The sequence below is a fragment of the Phlebotomus papatasi genome, chromosome 1, assembly GCF_024763615.1.
Source record: "Phlebotomus papatasi isolate M1 chromosome 1, Ppap_2.1, whole genome shotgun sequence".
NCBI lineage: Eukaryota > Metazoa > Arthropoda > Insecta > Diptera > Psychodidae > Phlebotomus > Phlebotomus papatasi.
Genome location: NC_077222.1, coordinates 31,542,761 through 31,559,853, shown reverse-complemented (window position 1 = coordinate 31,559,853; position 17,093 = coordinate 31,542,761). Strand labels below are relative to the sequence as shown.

General features: G+C 33.5%; 2 protein-coding genes across 2 annotated transcripts; both read left to right on the top strand.

Annotated features, from left to right (window-relative positions):
* The first annotated feature begins 29 nt into the window (after positions 1 to 29).
* On the top strand, positions 30 to 6,902 carry LOC129798806 (guanine nucleotide-binding protein-like 3 homolog). Its single transcript, XM_055842161.1, has 3 exons — positions 30 to 135; positions 212 to 1,351; positions 6,214 to 6,902. Exons 1-3 carry the CDS (start codon positions 114 to 116, stop codon positions 6,840 to 6,842), a joined length of 1,791 nt encoding a protein of 596 aa, XP_055698136.1. The 5' UTR covers positions 30 to 113; the 3' UTR covers positions 6,843 to 6,902.
* Position 6,903: 1 nt separating this feature from the next.
* On the top strand, positions 6,904 to 17,056 carry LOC129800888 (protein sneaky). The gene is made up of 7 exons (XM_055845966.1): positions 6,904 to 7,046; positions 7,142 to 7,299; positions 7,356 to 7,825; positions 7,878 to 8,044; positions 11,909 to 12,030; positions 12,090 to 12,808; positions 16,931 to 17,056. Exons 1-7 carry the CDS (start codon positions 6,904 to 6,906, stop codon positions 17,054 to 17,056), a joined length of 1,905 nt encoding a protein of 634 aa, XP_055701941.1.
* Positions 17,057 to 17,093: the final 37 nt, after the last annotated feature.

Here is a 17,093-nt window from a genome sequence, read left to right as displayed (position 1 = left end):
TTCGACGAGTGTGAAGTTAGGCACAAGTTGGAGGGGAAATTTTAGTTATTTGCAGTTGACGTGCAAGCACGTGTTTTGTTTTGGTAAATTGTGCTGCAGAAAATACACAAAAAATGGCTCTAAAAGCACTTAAAAGTAAGTAAATATCAATTAAATATGTTCTTCAGAGAGGAAAGAATCATTTCTGATAGTAAACTTCTGTTTTTTCTAGCAAAAAAGTCCAAAAGGCAGCCTGCAAAGTTGAAGTACAAGATTCAGAGAAAAGTCCGGGAGCATCACCGGAAACTGCGTAAGGAAGCCAAGAAGGCCGTCAAGGCTGGGAAGAAGGGCAAGGGGACAAAGAAGAAGATGATCCAAGTGCCCAATATCTGTCCATTTAAGGAGCAAATTCTCAAAGAGGCAGAAATTGCCAGACAGCAAGCAGAGGAGGAAAGGAAGAAGCGCCGGGAAGAGCTGAAGAGGAAGAGAGTGGAAAATCAGACACTTGAGTCTCTTGTTGCTAGTGCCGAATCCCGAGGAGCTGTCCATGAAGCTCTGACGTCAAAGCAGACCCCGACAGAGGGAAAAGTTTACAAGGAGGAGAAATCCAAGGAGAATTCACTGAAAGCCTATTACAAGGAATTTAAGAAGGTCATTGCAGCAGCTGACGTGATCCTCGAAGTGGTTGATGCTCGAGATCCTCTTGGCACGAGATGTGAAGAAGTGGAAAAAGCTGTTAGAGCAGCAGGAAGCAAGAAACTCGTGGTAGTTCTAAACAAAGCAGATCTCGTGCCCAGAGACAATCTTCTGAACTGGCTCAAGTACCTCAGACAATTTGGTCCAGCGACAGCTTTTAAAGCTTCAACACAGGATCAAGTTCAGAAGCTGGGACGGCGAAAGTTCAACGAGAGCAAGAGTGATAAAGCACTCCAGGGATCAGTTTGCGTAGGAGCTGAACTCTTGATGTCCATGCTGGCAAATTATTGCCGGAATAAGGGCATCAAGACGTCCATTCGTGTGGGAGTAGTTGGAATTCCGAATGTGGGAAAGAGTTCAGTGATCAATTCGCTGAAGAGAAGCCGTGCCTGCAATGTTGGATCAACTCCGGGAATCACGAAGCAAATGCAGGAAGTTGAATTGGATTCCAAAATCAATTTGCTGGATTGTCCTGGAATCGTATTTTCCAAGGGCAGTGACAATGATGCCGGATATGTCCTCAAGAATGCGCAGAAGATCACCGATGTCAAGGATCCGGTCGGAGTGGCAACGGCTGTTTTGCAGAGGGCCAGCAAAATGTTCTTCTGCAAACTCTACGATATCACACTCTTTGATACTCCTGAAGAGTTCTTTGCTAAGAAGGCCAAAAGGATGGGTAAGTTTTTTGTAAAATATTTCCTTCAAAATTCTATAACTAATAATAATAGTTAATAATAATAGTTTATTTAATTCACAATAATAGGGTCATCCCTCTTACAATTGTGAATAAAGAAAAGAAAAAAAAAATTACACAAAAATAAAATTAATACATCAAAATGAGAAAATAATGAAAAAACCTGGCCACTTTATTGCAACTTGTGACAAAGCTACAGGCAAAACAGTAAGAGATATCGATTTCCGGTCTTCAACGACCCCTCCCTAAGTCAATCTTATTTAGGGCAAAACCATGATAGGGGAAAGTGGTCTACCTTTGAAAGCGGCAGCCATTGAATATTTCAATTTTTCTCTTATTTCTCAAAGCAAAAATTCTACTTTATCAACAATAGTTAATACTATTAACTATTTTCTATTAATTTCGATTAACAAAATGGAATTTTAGCGTTGGGAAATAAGAGAAAAATTGAAGCATTCAAAGGCAGGCCACTTTCCCCTATTTATGGTTTATTTAAAAAAAAAACAGCTTCTAGATTTTTTTTTCATTTTCGAATATGTTTTAGAGACAGTCAAGGCCAAAGTGATTATTTCGTCCTTAGACACCTATAACCGAAAAACATTTCGATATCGAATTTTCGAAGGTCAAAGTTTAACCACTTTGGAGGGTCTGTCTTTTAGCCGATTTGGTTAAATTTGGATTTTTGGAGTCGGTATAGTACCCATAATTTTTTTATCCTTCTCAAAAATGTTTCAAAACTATTTTTAATTTGTTCGAAAACTTGTGACACGGCTAGAAGCCAAATGGTAATAGATATCGATTTCCAATCTTCGATGACCCCTCTCTAAGTCAATATTATCTAGATCTAGGACAAAAGCAAGTTTTTTTTGGTTTATTTCGAAAACGGTTCCTACGATTTTTCATTTTCGAATATGTTTAGAGGCAGTAAAGGCGAATATTTAGCCTTTAGACACCTATGTACGAAAACCATTTCGATATTGAATTTTCGAAAATCGAAGTTTAACCACTTCGGAAGGCCTATTTTTCAACCGATTTGCTTATATTTTGATTTTTTTTGAAGGTCTAATAATTTCCAACCCGACTGCATCGGACTTAACCCATTCAGTCAATGTATCAAAAATACTTGAGATAGAATGTTTATATTTTGGCATTAGTTTCCTACACTCAGAAAAAAGAGAGTGCGATTAACTTTTTTCTTCGTAACTTTAACACTTTTTAGGTGTAAAAATATATCAACATTTTTTAATGTTAATTTTATACCTTTGAAGGGTAAAATTAAAATGAAAAAGGGTAACTTTAACCCCTAATACACCTAAAAAGCATAATATTTACACCGATTTCGGATCAATAATGCAGGATAAAATTAACATTTCCGGAATGTTATTTTAACTTTTTCGGATTTCTCTCAGTGTACAGATTAATAGATGAATTTTTTGAAAAGAAATTTTTTTTTAACCTATTATGGGACCTATTATTTATTATTATGGGAGCGCGGGGAGCCCTGTCAAACACACGTCTTAACGGTAACTGAATTTAAATTCTTTTCATTAATTCATCACAAACTCTATTGCTTTAGATAGAGTAACTATCCAAGAAAACAAGTTGGCAACTGAAATTCAAATCAGAAAAGAGGAAAGAGCCCAATTTTAACAAATTCGACGCGGGATATCGAATTTTCCGTTCGCCATTTTGAGCAAAAATTTTGCATGACCTTCCGCGAAATAAGAAAACAATAACAAAATGCAAGCATGTGGCAAGTTAATTTCTTTATATGGAGTTATTTGAAGCCAATTCCTAAATTGATCTCGGACTCAGCTCACAGTGCTCCGAGGAAAAAAATTATTTAAACAAAAATTTAGTATATTTATCCATCCATACGGAAAGGGATCTTATAATATGGAAAAACTTCTCACTTTTTTGTTATTTAGTGTAATGATCGCGAGTGCAAAAAAATTCCCATATAAATTTAAATCGAAGTATGAGAAAGTGGCTTCAAATTTCGGAAAACTTGCCAGGGGCGTGACAAAATGTATTTTCATCTCTGTCGGACTATTTTTTCCAAGTAGTTGAAGAATTAAAGTTACTAAAAATCCATTCCCGACAGCAATTCGGATTAAAATTGCCCAGGAATAAATAATCTAAAATCACTCAATTTGCGTATGATGTATAATACCATGGTAAGGAATGGGTTAATCAGTAGTGAATCGGTGTTGTACCCGCAAATGATATACCTTTCTCAGACTTATTTTTTTATTTGTCTGTGTCCATATGTTTGTTGCTCATGCTAAAATATTCTAAAATGTGCTTTTCTTGAGGATTTTTTTATTTCGGAATAGTTTTTTTTTTAATCGGTAGTAAAGTAAGAGTACACAGTCGATTTATCGCTTGGAGTTTATTAATTTTTTGACAGTTGCAATATTTGATTTCCTCCCAGAGTTTGAATTTTGATTCTTAAACCTTTAAAAAAAAACTAAAAATGCGATTTGCATAAATTTGTACAGCAGGGGAATTCTGTAACACTCTGCGAATGCCATATGACAAATTGTGTTCGAATCTCATGAATGTATTTTCGAAAATGTCATGTTGTAGCCGTGACCGTGACATTGCCATTTCAGCTCACGTGGCATTGTTAGAAGTTATATATTTAAGAAAAATAGTTATATATTTAAATCTTCAAGAAATGGGTAGAAATATTTTATAAAACTGCCCATTTCTCAAGTCAATTCTCTATAAGTCAAGGAATGACTTGTAGAGGAGCACTCTAGGAATATTTTCCTAGAACAAACTGTATTCCTATCTCTTTATTTTTCCTGAGATTTCCCAGATTTTTCTAGTTAAATTTATAAACCGGTTCAAATCGATTGAGAACCGGCAAACGGTTAGGGAAACCTTTGCAGCTTCGTACGGAAAACGATATCCAATTTTTAAAATTTTTTACCGAAAAATATCTTATTATGTTCACAAAATTTCTGGAAATCCTTGGATTTTCCTCTAGAGGAAAATTAAAATTTAGTGGCAATTTTTACAAAGTTTTCCCGGTTTGCTGAGCTTTGTACAAAATTTATCCACCTACATACGCCCTATTTTCCTCGTAAATACACACCTGTAGGGGAATTCTGTAATTTTCGTAGCATTGTCGCGCGTGAGTTCGAATGCTGATAATGCTAATCGAGCTAATCGAGCTTTTTTTGTCATATTATATGAGTTCGAAAATGCAATTCATTGAATTTTTAATGAAATCCCTTTACTTGATAATTTTATGAAAATACCATACGTCTTGGTTGATTTGTTTAACAAAATTCGTTGTCATTTGAATTGCCAGAAATCTCAAATATGTGACTTCTGAGAATTCCACGTGAGCTGAAATGGCAATGTCACGGCTACAGAATCGCATTTTCGAAAAAGCTCTTCTAATATTCGAACCCAATTTGTCATATGGCATTGCCAGAGCGTTATAGAATTAAATTTGGATACAAAAATTTTCATATCAGTATTTAGATGAAACATTCATCTACTCGTAACTATTTCAATGAGGTATCATGCGTTTCACCCCTTTGAGGACACTTTTCACTGACTGAAAATTAACAATAAAAGTAATACCGATAAATAAAATCGTGTTTTTCTTTGCATTTTTCGTGCAGAATGTTTAATATCTTCCTAAGTAAGGAAAGTAAAGGAGTGAAAAGCAGTAAGGTCAATCCGTGTCTTTTTATCGTTTATCTTCCTAAGTTTTCTGAAGTAATTCTAAGAAATCCATCGGCTTGCACAGTGTGATATTCCCAAAGCCCGTGGTCAATAGTTTTGATTGACACTTTTCCAAAACTGCAAAAGTTTGATTTTCCCGAGCTGCCAAGATAGTAGTGTTTATGAACTTTCCATAAAAACACAAAAACAGCCCCCTTCGAGCAAAAGGCTTTTACGTAAATATTAACTCTGATAAATTCTCTATTGTAACAGTTGTTTTATCCGAAAAGTTATTTGAAATATGAAAAAAGTACATAAAATATTACACATCAGAATTATAGTTTCAGGCTAATTTTTTATTTTCCCTTCTTGAACCTGAAGAAAGAGGCCTAGGCTCCCATTTTTTTTTCAAGAAATGTGATATGGGCAAGCTATTACAATAACTTATGGCCATCGATTAGATTCATTTAGTAAAATAATAAAAAAAATAATTTTATCGAGCTGCAATAATACGAAGGTGCAAATGTTTCCCCTATAGTTTTTTTTCTTTCAAGGGACTAAATGGTATGAGATATCGACACTCATTCTTCGATGACCTCTCCATAAATGGATTTTATCTATTGGCTTTTTTCTTTTCTCCTAAATCCCTTGCATCCTCGTTGTTTTTTGGTTTATTTCGTAAATAGCTGTAATGATTTTTTAATTTTCGAATATTTAAAAATTACCTGGCAACATTTTTATTAATCTGACCTATCTGTGGCAATTTTAATAGCTAGTCTTAAGACACACGGTTTATGAAATGAGATTGTGAAGAGTCTGAGCTAAAAAATAGGTCAGATTCATTACAGGAATATGGGAAAAAAATAAAGAGTTCGAAGCCAGAGTGTGTGCGTACCTTGAAAGCCTTCCTCTACCATTTTTGGAATAAATCAATTCCAATAAAGTCAAAAAAGCAAAATAATGTTTAGTTATACTTATTATGTGAAGCTTTGTAGGCTATTTTGGAACAGTAGAAAGTGTCTCGGGTAAGGGTAAATGGTGTGATGTCCGAGATAATTGGTATTGTTCATTACAAAATTTCTAATTTACAAACAGTCGCTAATTTAAGAATAAATTTAAAATATTCAGCAAATTCCTTTTGTAAATTGTTCTTTTCCAAGGCAAAATAAAGAAAGGCGGTAGGTTGGATATTCTGGCTGCAGCTAGGAGTGTCTTGGATGATTGGAATACGGGGAAGATTCGCTACTGCACTCATCCTCCTGAGACCATGGACACTGATTGCCATGTTAGTGCTGAGATTGTGAGTGCAGAAGCCAGAGAATTCGATGTGGAGAATTTTGAGCAGATGGAAACGGAGATTCTAGAGAGTTTTGGTGAAGTGAAGAAGGAGGAAGTGATGGAAATTACTTCAACAGGTCCCCTGAAGATGCAGGAAGTCGAGGATGATGATGATGATGATGGTCTTAAGAGTCTCATTGCAGCCAGGACGCATATAATAGAAGATGATGCTATTGAGATGAAGGAGGCTGGACCAAGTGTGGCCAAGAGGGTGAGAAGGGGAGAGCCTGAGCCCGTGAAGCAGCCTACAGGAGAGGCTGCAATTGCTGGGAATCAGACTCTGAATAAGGATATGAAGAATCGTCTGAAGAAGGAAAAGAAGCGTCAAGCCAAATCCACGAAGAGGATTGACAATGTGGCTGATGTTCTGGATAACTTCAGTTTTGGGACTAAGAAAGAGGAATCCGATGACAATGATTACAGCTTCGACACAGATTTCAACATGAATTAAGTAGGCTTTGTAGAAAAAAATCAAATAAAAAATTGTTAATAAATCAAAGGATCCTCGGAACATGATCTGTTTCATTTCGGTAATTGTTTTCCTGGTGAAAAAATTTGGCTTCCTGACTAACGAGGATCGTCCTCGTGTCCAGAAATGGGCAATATTCTTCATTGGAAGACTATCTATTGGACTCTTTACCGCGTTGATTTTCTGGTATTTGATTTTTTACAAGATTTTTAGTGAAATTACATCCTCCCTGTGGATTCTTCTGATCCTGGTCATTTTATTCTGTAAGTTATATTATATAGGTTTAATCCTGAAAGAAATCTAAAGTTCCTTTTATCAGGTGGACTATCGCTTTCCATCAAGAGTATTAGATGTATTTTCATGTTAGTTTCCCTTCAATTCTTCGGGAAAGCAGGAAGAAGTGCAATTAAAACAATTTTGTTCACGTTAATAATCACAGGTTAGGTTTTCTAGACTTTCACTCCGGGAAAAGGATTAGAAATTGATTTTTTACAGGTCCGCTGACGAATCTCTCAAAGAACGCTCTCGAGATCAATAGAGTCTTTGTATGTTCCTCAGTTTTAGCCTACAATTTAACTAAAACTCATATTGATCTCATGATCCTACCTTTCCGGGCTGCCATTGAAGACCTCCGCAATATATCCCAAGTTACAGAGGCTTTTGATATAGTCAATCAAGTTGTAGATCCTCTTGTTCAGGAAATTGAATTGGATGATGATACTGAAAGTTCGGTAATAAGAAATACCTCAGAATCCTCGGAATCAAGCCCTAGAGATGCTAAAAGCATATCTGAGAATTATTCCAAGAAGCTCAGTCAAAGATGCTTGGAACAGTTGGAGAAGGGAAGAGATGCCTGTGCAGATACATTTTCCGGAATCCATGAGCAATGTAGAGAAAAATTGCCCGGTTTCCTGGAGAATCAGTTTTGCTGGATGATGGACATAGAGTCAATTTGTCTTTCTAAAGTAAGTTAACTCACTCCTTGGTAAATTCTCTTCTGATTTTTGTCATCTTTAGATTGATAATAAAACCAAGGAACTCTGCACACCAAAAAATGTCCTAGATGACTCATTTGGAAAGAACTATCTCGATCTTTTGTCAGAGAGGGAAGAATTTTCTAAAGAAATTGAGGGTGTTTCAATTGATTACAGTTTCAATGAATCGAATATTATTGAAGAAATCAGGTAATAATCACTTCAAAGAGTAACCTCTTTAATAACGTAAGCCACGCCCAAAATATTTTTATAGTCACACCCCTTTACATTTAAGATACAGTGGGTATCAATAGTTTGTTGCCTAATGCGTGTTTGAGAAATCAAGTGAAAAAAATGATTAAAAAAATACTTTTTAAAATTTTTCTTTTTGCAGATGAGTTCCCTGTAATCCGTAGATATTATTTATAATTTTCAAGAAAAAAATTAATTTTATTTCATATCAAAAATAATTGCTTTCCAAAAGTTGGTCATTTTTGAAAAGTCAAAAGTTTGTTGCCTCATTAAAAAAACTAATTCAAAATGGTGAAAACGTGCAACCAACTTAATGTAAACCGGTTACATTTTGAATTTATGCCATTTGAAAGGCAAATGGTGGGTTTGTACATTTTTAAAGTTGTCAATGGTAAATATATGAATATAAAAATGATGATAAATGACAAAAATAATCTGTTTTTTTGATAATTTCTAATTTAGGTTAAAAATGGCAAATTACAAAAAGTTGAAAGGTGGGATATCGTCCAGAGATACTGTTGGAATGAATCGGCGTCGCTTAATTGCCAAATTAATTAATTTATTTTTATTTATGAAATTAAATAATTTTTTTTGAAAAATATAAATAATATCTACGGATTACAGGGAACTCATCTGCAAAAAGAAAAATTTAAAAAAAAGTATTTTTTTCTATCATTTTTTTCACTTGTTTTCTCAAACATGCATTAGGCAACAAATTATTGACACTCACTGTATTTGAAGTCGTAGAATATTCAATGAGTCAATAAAACAATATATCTTACGATCAAATCAAAAAAAGCATTATCAATTATTTAAATCGGGATTTTAAGTTGCGAAATTGAAATTCTAGAGACATTGAAGAAAAATAGACCACGCCCTCTTTGCATAACATTAAAATTCAGAATGAAAAAAGGTGAATAAAAAAGGTGAATTTGTTTTATAAGCATCTCGTCTTTAAACAGAACACATAAAAAACCCCTAGGAACAGTGAATAAAAAAAATTAAGGGCCCTGAGTAGAAAAGTTATAAACCAGGGGGCGTGGCAACATATCGTCGGTTTCATCGGTTGTTGTCGTATCTGCATTTGTTTTGCATTAACATTTGTCGCAAACGACGATAGGATAAAGCTCGCTACCTTCGAATGACTCAAGTTTCGAACTAATATTTTTTTCAATATATTTTTAACTAATTTCTCCCACTATATTTTAATAGATAGTCGAATGCCCTAACTTCCTGAAAAGAGCCATTTGTCAAATTCATTAAGAACATAGAAAAAAATGACGTGTCCTAAGCTTGAATCGTCCGAAGGTAGCGCACTTTCCTCTACATACGTCACATCATAAACAGTTTTTTTTAAAGGATATAATATTCAATTAAAATTTTATTAAGGTTAATAATGCCTTTGGCACACCTTTTGGATCAAGAAAATTTGTGAAAGCAAAATTTCTGTCTTTCTCTTTCTCTCACGTAAAGCACATGTCAATATCTCCCTTTCGCGCTGAAATCTAAAATGACTTTGTTGTGATTCTCATAAGAAGTGGAATAAGAGTGTGAAAGAGTAGGAAAGATATATGAAATATGTTTGAAACAGAAAGGGATATTAATTTTGATTTCATGACATTTGGTTAGCCAAAAAAGTATACGTCAGTGTAGCATAAAAAGATAAATTTGCAAATGAAGTAATAATGGCTCCGCGGCACACCTAACATCTAAATTCACATTCCTATCTTTCTTAAAAGCTTTGCATATGTCTGTCCTACTCTTTTGCACTCTTCTTCTTCTTTTGAAAATCACACCAAATTAAATTTAGTTCAATCCAATTTTGTGATTGAAAGAATGGTATACACTTATGCAAGTTTTTGTTCAGAAAGAAAGGGACATCAATTTTGATTTCATGAAATAATACCGTTGTAAAAGGTGTGCCAGAGCCATAAAAAAGGAAATTGTAAACTTTTATTGGTTGAAAATAGTTAAATATTTTAGGCAAAGAAAAATTTAAAAGTCAGTTAAGAATACAATTTCAACAGTGAAGAGTTTTTTAATTCATTATGTGTTATTTACTGATCAAAATTTATTTATGTACTTTTTTTTATGGATCAGAACAGTTTTTAAATTAGGAAAATTTCACGAAATCGAAATTCACACCTCTTTTTTCTCAACGTTTTGCATGTCTATCATATAATTGCAGTCAAATCTAAATTGAATTTGTGATGTTGAAAAGAAGAAGAAATGTATGATATGCAAGATAGGGATGTGAATTTTGACTTCATGAAATTTTCCTAATCTAAAAAGTGTGCAGGACAGCCGGTATTATTCAACAAAATGCAAATTTATTGATCGAAAATATAGGGGAAACTGGGGCACCACCAAACAGGGGTACCACCAAACACTGCGATTTTTTAAATAGGTATAAGATTTCAGAGAATGAGACTTACATGAAATCATAGATACTATAGGGACGCTTGTCCAGAGAAAGAATGATCCACATAGTTCAAGTAGTTTAGAAATAAGAATACTTTTTCGCAAAATTGTGAGATTTTGATAATTTTAGTCATTTATATATCTACCTGGAAAATAAAACTGAAATAAGTTACATCAAATTTCACTACACCAGTACTTTCCTACATGTTTTAGGATAATATTTATGTATCTACTAAAGAAATTAAAGCTCACATTTTTTTAAAAGAATATAAAATCCATCACAAAACAGAGTTTGGGGCACCAACAAACAGGCAAATTTCTCACAATTGAAGATGTCGCGAGCGTAGCTTGAATAGCAAAATTTTTCCTCTTATCTTTCTTACTCTTCATCTCCCTCTTTGTTCGATTTCAGAAATTTATACCCATTCATGGGATTTTCATTCAAGACTCAGGAGAAATATAGTTTCAAGAACTCAATTTTGCATTAAATGATTCTTAATGATTCTTAAATGATTTTAATCAAGGATTGACGAATGATTTCTCGATTTTATTACAAATAATCAGAAGAACGCGCAAAATTTGAACTTTAGGTAAAATGTTTGCCACGATTTTACTGGCGCTGCTTTCCAGTCAGAAGTCGAATGTTGTCAAAATGATGAAAAATCCATTGAAAAATATGTTCGGTGTGCAGTGCTTTAGTTTTTTTGCTATTTTGGACACTGATTCTAAATTTTGCAGTGCTTTTTTAAGAATTATTTACATTTTCAATACCTTCTTTATAATTAAGAGTTGTGGTGAATGTCCAAAATAACTTCAATGGGTGAGAAAAACAGGTGTTTTTTGGTGCCCCAGAAAGTGTTTATTGGTACCCCGGGTGGTTGGAAAAAAGCGAAAAATGCATGGTGATACAATTTTCCTTTTTACAGAAAATTGAAGTGCTTCACATAATCCTTGTATACATTAATATGCAGCCTATACCTAAGACTATAACATGGGGTAAGCAACATTTTTGTAAAATTCACAGTTTTCTTAGGAAATTCAGTCAAAATCGCATCTTTCAAAAGTGTTTAGTGGTACCCCAGTTTCCCCTATATTTATTAGATTTTTGTATTGTCCAAATATTTCAGAAATACTATAAATTACTCCGGAGCGTGGTTTATTTTTCTGAACCAAATTAAAATGATAAAAAGTAGTTTTTTGACGTGAATGTTATACGTAGTATTTTATTATAAATCTAAATAATAAAAGAATTGAAACTTTACTTAGTCATTTTACTTAGGGGGGAGTTATTTAAAATTATTTTAGGGCGGAGCTTCTTTTGCAGGTTTTATAAACTTTGTAATGTAAAATATGATGTTTTTTCCACATAAATCATTTGCCATCTTATTACATTCATTTTAGGAATGTAGATGAATACAAAACCGATCTTGCAAATATATTGGAAGATAAGAAAACGGTCTTAGTGTTTTTGCTCAAATTGATGGATATCATTTTTGCTTTTACTTACATAAAAGTCATGATAAGTAAGTGTAATATATTAAATTTTTAGAAATTCTTTCGCAAGGATTAATGGTAATTTCAGGATCAATTCTATACCTTTATTCCTATCTTATGGAGCTGGACTTTGAGAATATCTACATTACCACTGCTTTTCGGGAAATTGATCAAAATCGTGCTCAAAAAGGACAAAGAAATCTCTTGCCTTTGAAAAAGTTCGAACGAGTTTATCTAGTGGATCCTTTTGAGAAGCGTCGGATTCAAAATGATTACAGGAATCTTATTTATCATCTTCTAAAATTTTTCCTTGAACTAATTGCTGTATCGGTATTCATCCTTTTGGATTGGATTCTTGTGGTTGCCTTGGAAGTTGTGGCTGCTCATGGTGAGGTAGATTTTACGCAAAATAGTGAAATCGAGGTGCAGATTGAGGTTTCAGGAGAAGGAATGATGGCATCAGTTATTGGCAATATTATTTCCGGATTTAGTGTCAATCAAACTGTTGAAATATTCGAGGATAACAAGGAATGCCTTCCTAATCCATCAAAATTATTCACAATATGGTACTTGCAGACTTATGGACTTTTCCTGGTGATACTCATTATGATCTACAATGAATCTTACACTCATCGTCTTCTGTTGCTCATCTGTGTTTTCTTGTATCCTGTGAGGCAGGAGGAGAGGAGCAACTTTCTCTACAGTAAGATTCTTCTGGGTCGTAGGGATCGTTTTCAGCATATGAAGCGGATTCTGGAGGAGGAAATTATGCAAAATGACGAGGGATCTTTGGACATTCCTTTCAAGGTAGGATCTTTTGCAATATTTTTGTAAATCTTATGGAAAACCCAATTGTATACAATTTTTAAATTTATTAACAAGAGGTTGTTAAAAGATTGAAATGGAGGAGAAAAAACTTTTTCTACTCCATATCGACAATAAAAAGATTTCACTCTTCCATTAGGCATTCGTCGCTTCGATCAGCATTTATCATAAGCTCATATTGACAACTTTTCATGTGACGAAATTCTCAATACTTTATTAATGCTCAAGATGAACCCTGATCCTGAATGGAACAAAAGTGAATCAAAAATTGAAAAAGTAGCCCCCCCTGGAAAAATTTGTCAAAACGAAAATTTCAATATTCACTATTTTCTATTAAAAGAGACTGAGGCTTGAAATTTTTATTATAGGTAGCCTTCATGAACCTTCTTAAACTTTCAAAGTTTCAAGGAATTCGAGGAAGGATTATGTAAATGTAAAATAAAAAAATAATGAAATTTTGAGCCCTATTTATGGAATATTTGGCTTACAGAAAATATCAATACTGATTAGCTCAATTTAAGCACATTTCTCGTTAAGATAGAGAAAAATTATCTTCGACAAAGTTGTAGAGAAATAAATTTCCTATAAAAATATGTCTATTTGATATCTTTAACGTTTGCGAGAGTAAAACGTCACAAATTATCCGAAGACTGACAAAAGCCCCAACAATTTTGAGAATCTCCACAAAATCGACTTTTAGAAAATGATTCGAAAATCACATTTCTTTCGAGATAGAGGGAAATAGTCTTCTGCAATGTTGTAGAGCAGTAAATTTCCTATAAGAATATTCTCTTTATAAAACGTTTAAGTTTTCTCAGAGCTCGTGAAAGAATTAAATATGCGGTTTGACAAGTTTTGCCCCAGTCTCCCCTACTCATCAAAAGTAAAAAAAACAAATATTTTTCGTTAGAAAGTGAGTTAAACTCCATATTTTTACGACGGATTTTTAAAATAAAATAAAATGAAAATTTGTATTTTTGGGATAAATTTAAGCTATAAAGTACAATTTTCGTTGTATTTTACATCACTTTCATGTTGTAAAAAAAATAGCGCCCAAAGGATATAAAAATTCTCTGTCCAAATAGTTTAAATGCTACTACTTATCTAGAAACATTGTGCAAAATTTACATAAAATAGATACTTTCCGCTTTTAAGAAAACTTGACTGATTTAAAAATTGAATTTTGAAGAAAATGGGTGGCAAAGCGTCCCAGGCTTTGCGAATTGCTTGAACTGGATGCTACACCTCAAAAGTACTTTCGCATAATTTACCGTTTACCGGTACTCACCCGATTTAAATCGATTCATAATCATAAATCACTCAAAAGATTCCATAAAATAGTTTGAAGATTCATAAAAATTATATTCGAACAAAAATAATTACTTATCGATAATTAACTGGTTCATGATGACCTTCACAACTTATAAATCACTCAAAATATTTCCCAAAAAACACCTCAGGAGTAATTTAATTGAATTTCGTATGAAAATTATTTATCGGTTATGAACCGGTTGATTACCGATTCAAAACCGGTTCAGTTTTATAGAAAATTCCAAAACCTTTCCAACGAGCCCAAATATGACCCTATTCGCTTGATAATGCGCTCTCTAGTGTCTTTTTAACCTTTTACCTTGAAAACCCGAATATAAGTGAATATTGAAATTTTTGTTTTGACAAATTTTGCCCCCAGTCTCCTCTATATTGAGTATATTAATCATTACTACCGCAAAAATTGTTTTTTCAAAGTTTTATTTTAAGGGGACTTTTGATATAGGGGGAAATGGGGCACCTTTGAATGTGGGGAAACTTTGAAATTGGGATCTTTAACTTATTTTTAAATAAAATTGAGGCTTATCATGAATAAGGTAAATGTACCAGCGATCGTCAGTGTTCCTCGGATCAGAAGGTTGTCCCGCGTATCGGCACCCCAAAATAAAATGTACTTTTGAAAATTATTCACTGTATTTTAGTAATTTTCTTTAGCAAGATGCATCACGTTAGTTCATATTTAATCTACAGAACCAATTTTCTCGACGAGTTTCAAACAAAATTACTATTATTTACCTAATTTATTGAATCACTGTATCAGAGTCTTAGCAAAAAATCCGCATTTCATCACTTTCTTAATATTTCACGCGAGAATTTGTCTGCAAGAATATGAGGAATTAGGTTTGATTAAAATGATTTACAAATCTGTTTTAATTAAAAAATGAATATGCAGGGACTCTAATTTCACTATCAATACACTTTTTCAATTATTTCGGCAAATAATATGAAAATAAATTATTTTTTGCGAACAAGTACGTTTTCTTTCATCTGTTCCTCGAATCGACACATTTTTTTACCAACAAGAACAATTTACCAGTGAAAATTTCATTAAATTTAACAATTTTAGAAGTTGTATCATGTGAATACACAGTGCACAATATAAGGATGACAAAAAGCTTTAATGAAGCCTTGTAGAGTGATTTAAATGCCAAGAAAGCAAAAGAATCCTCATCAAAAACGTCTGTCGATCCGTGGCTCACCCCTTCCGATCCGTGGAACACCTGATTAAGTCCCTTCCGATCCGCGAAACACATTGCATCCTTACAATTACACCTATAAGGTAAAGTACCCTTTATTCGACCGGTTCCTCTATACGACCGGTAGATTTATTTATTCAATTTAATTATATTTGCTATAATATTTTGTGTATGATCTAACATTAATAGGTCAATTATTCTTTAAATAATACGAATCAGTGACAAATTCATAGAAATTGATGAAATTCACCATCAAATATTCAAAAATTGACCCACTGGTCGAATAGAGGAACCCGGTCGAGTAAGGGTACTTTACCTTATATTATTAATTTCCGTAATTAGCAAAAGTGTCTATACACGGAAATGATTAAATGGATCAATAATATATCAATTGGCATGTAAAAAAAATACCAAATAGTGTTTTGGAACTCATATATTCAACTAACTATGGAGCACGTCTCGTAACATTCCGATCCGTGGTACACTTCCCTTATAACTTAGCTGCATAAACAGATTGAGAAGCTCAATTATACTTCATGAGCTTTATGATATGTCTCAGTTCCACTTAAACATAGGAGAAAAATCCCAATTTCAAAGCTTACCCACATACAATGGTGCCCCACTTCCCCCTATCTTGATACTTTTTGTTAATTTATTAATAATTTTACTCTCACGATAATTTTTTATTTATTTTTTTGATTATAAAATTTTCTTTTCTCAAAGTGCACGTTTAATAAACAAAATTTTATATATTTCAAATAAGTACATATAGGGAAAAGTGAAGAACCTTTGAATTGTGGCAGCTTTAAAATTTAGCCTTTTTCTCCTATTTTTAATTGTAATAATTGAGCCCTAATGTATTTTACTGTGTTATCACACTTGCACATTAAAATTTTAATATGATTCACATTAATTGTCGCTGGTCAGAGTCCAAACGTGCAATTTGTGTGTTTGAATCATTTTATATTCAAAATTTGATCTATTTGTTGATAAAAAGGTAGACTTGGCCCGCAAAATTTGATTTAAATTGATTTATAGCAATATTGCGAAAAATTAATGCGATTTTCTCTTTAATTTTTTAATGTGAAAAATATTTATGCTTTAGGTAAATTTAAACTTATTTTTGTAGGCCAAGTCCACTTCTTTATCAATAAATAGAAAAACCCCAAATATTAAGTGACTCAAAGACACAAATAACATATTTGGACGCTCACAAGCGACAATTAATGTGAATCACATTAAAATTTTAATGTGCAAGTGTGATAACGCCGTTAGTCTGGTTAAATTCAGTTTAATTTTAAAAATGGGAGAAAAAACATTTGAATTTGCCCCAAATTCAAAGGTGCCCCACTTCCCTCTAACATGATTTATTTCAAAATCTTGAGAATGATGTTACGACAACTGCTGATCGAAGCGACGATCATTGATCGAAGTGTATTTTCAAAGGGATTCTCTTTCACAGGAAATTGTTGGCGTGTTTAGGAGAATTTTTCCAGCATCTCGCCGGTGTCGAGTGTGCCAGGAGAAAGAGAAAAAGCCCGGAAAATTGAAATATGACTCTTTGGGGGCATTTTATCAGGAGATCCAGGGAGAATTTGTGGATTGCCCAACTGAAGGTTGTCGAACAGTTTACTGTGATGAATGCTGGATAGATTTGGGGGGTGCTTGCATCTTGTGTGGTGGCGAAACCGGAAGTTCCATGTGAAATTCAGGCCAATTTTCTTCTTAATCTCAGCAGTTAC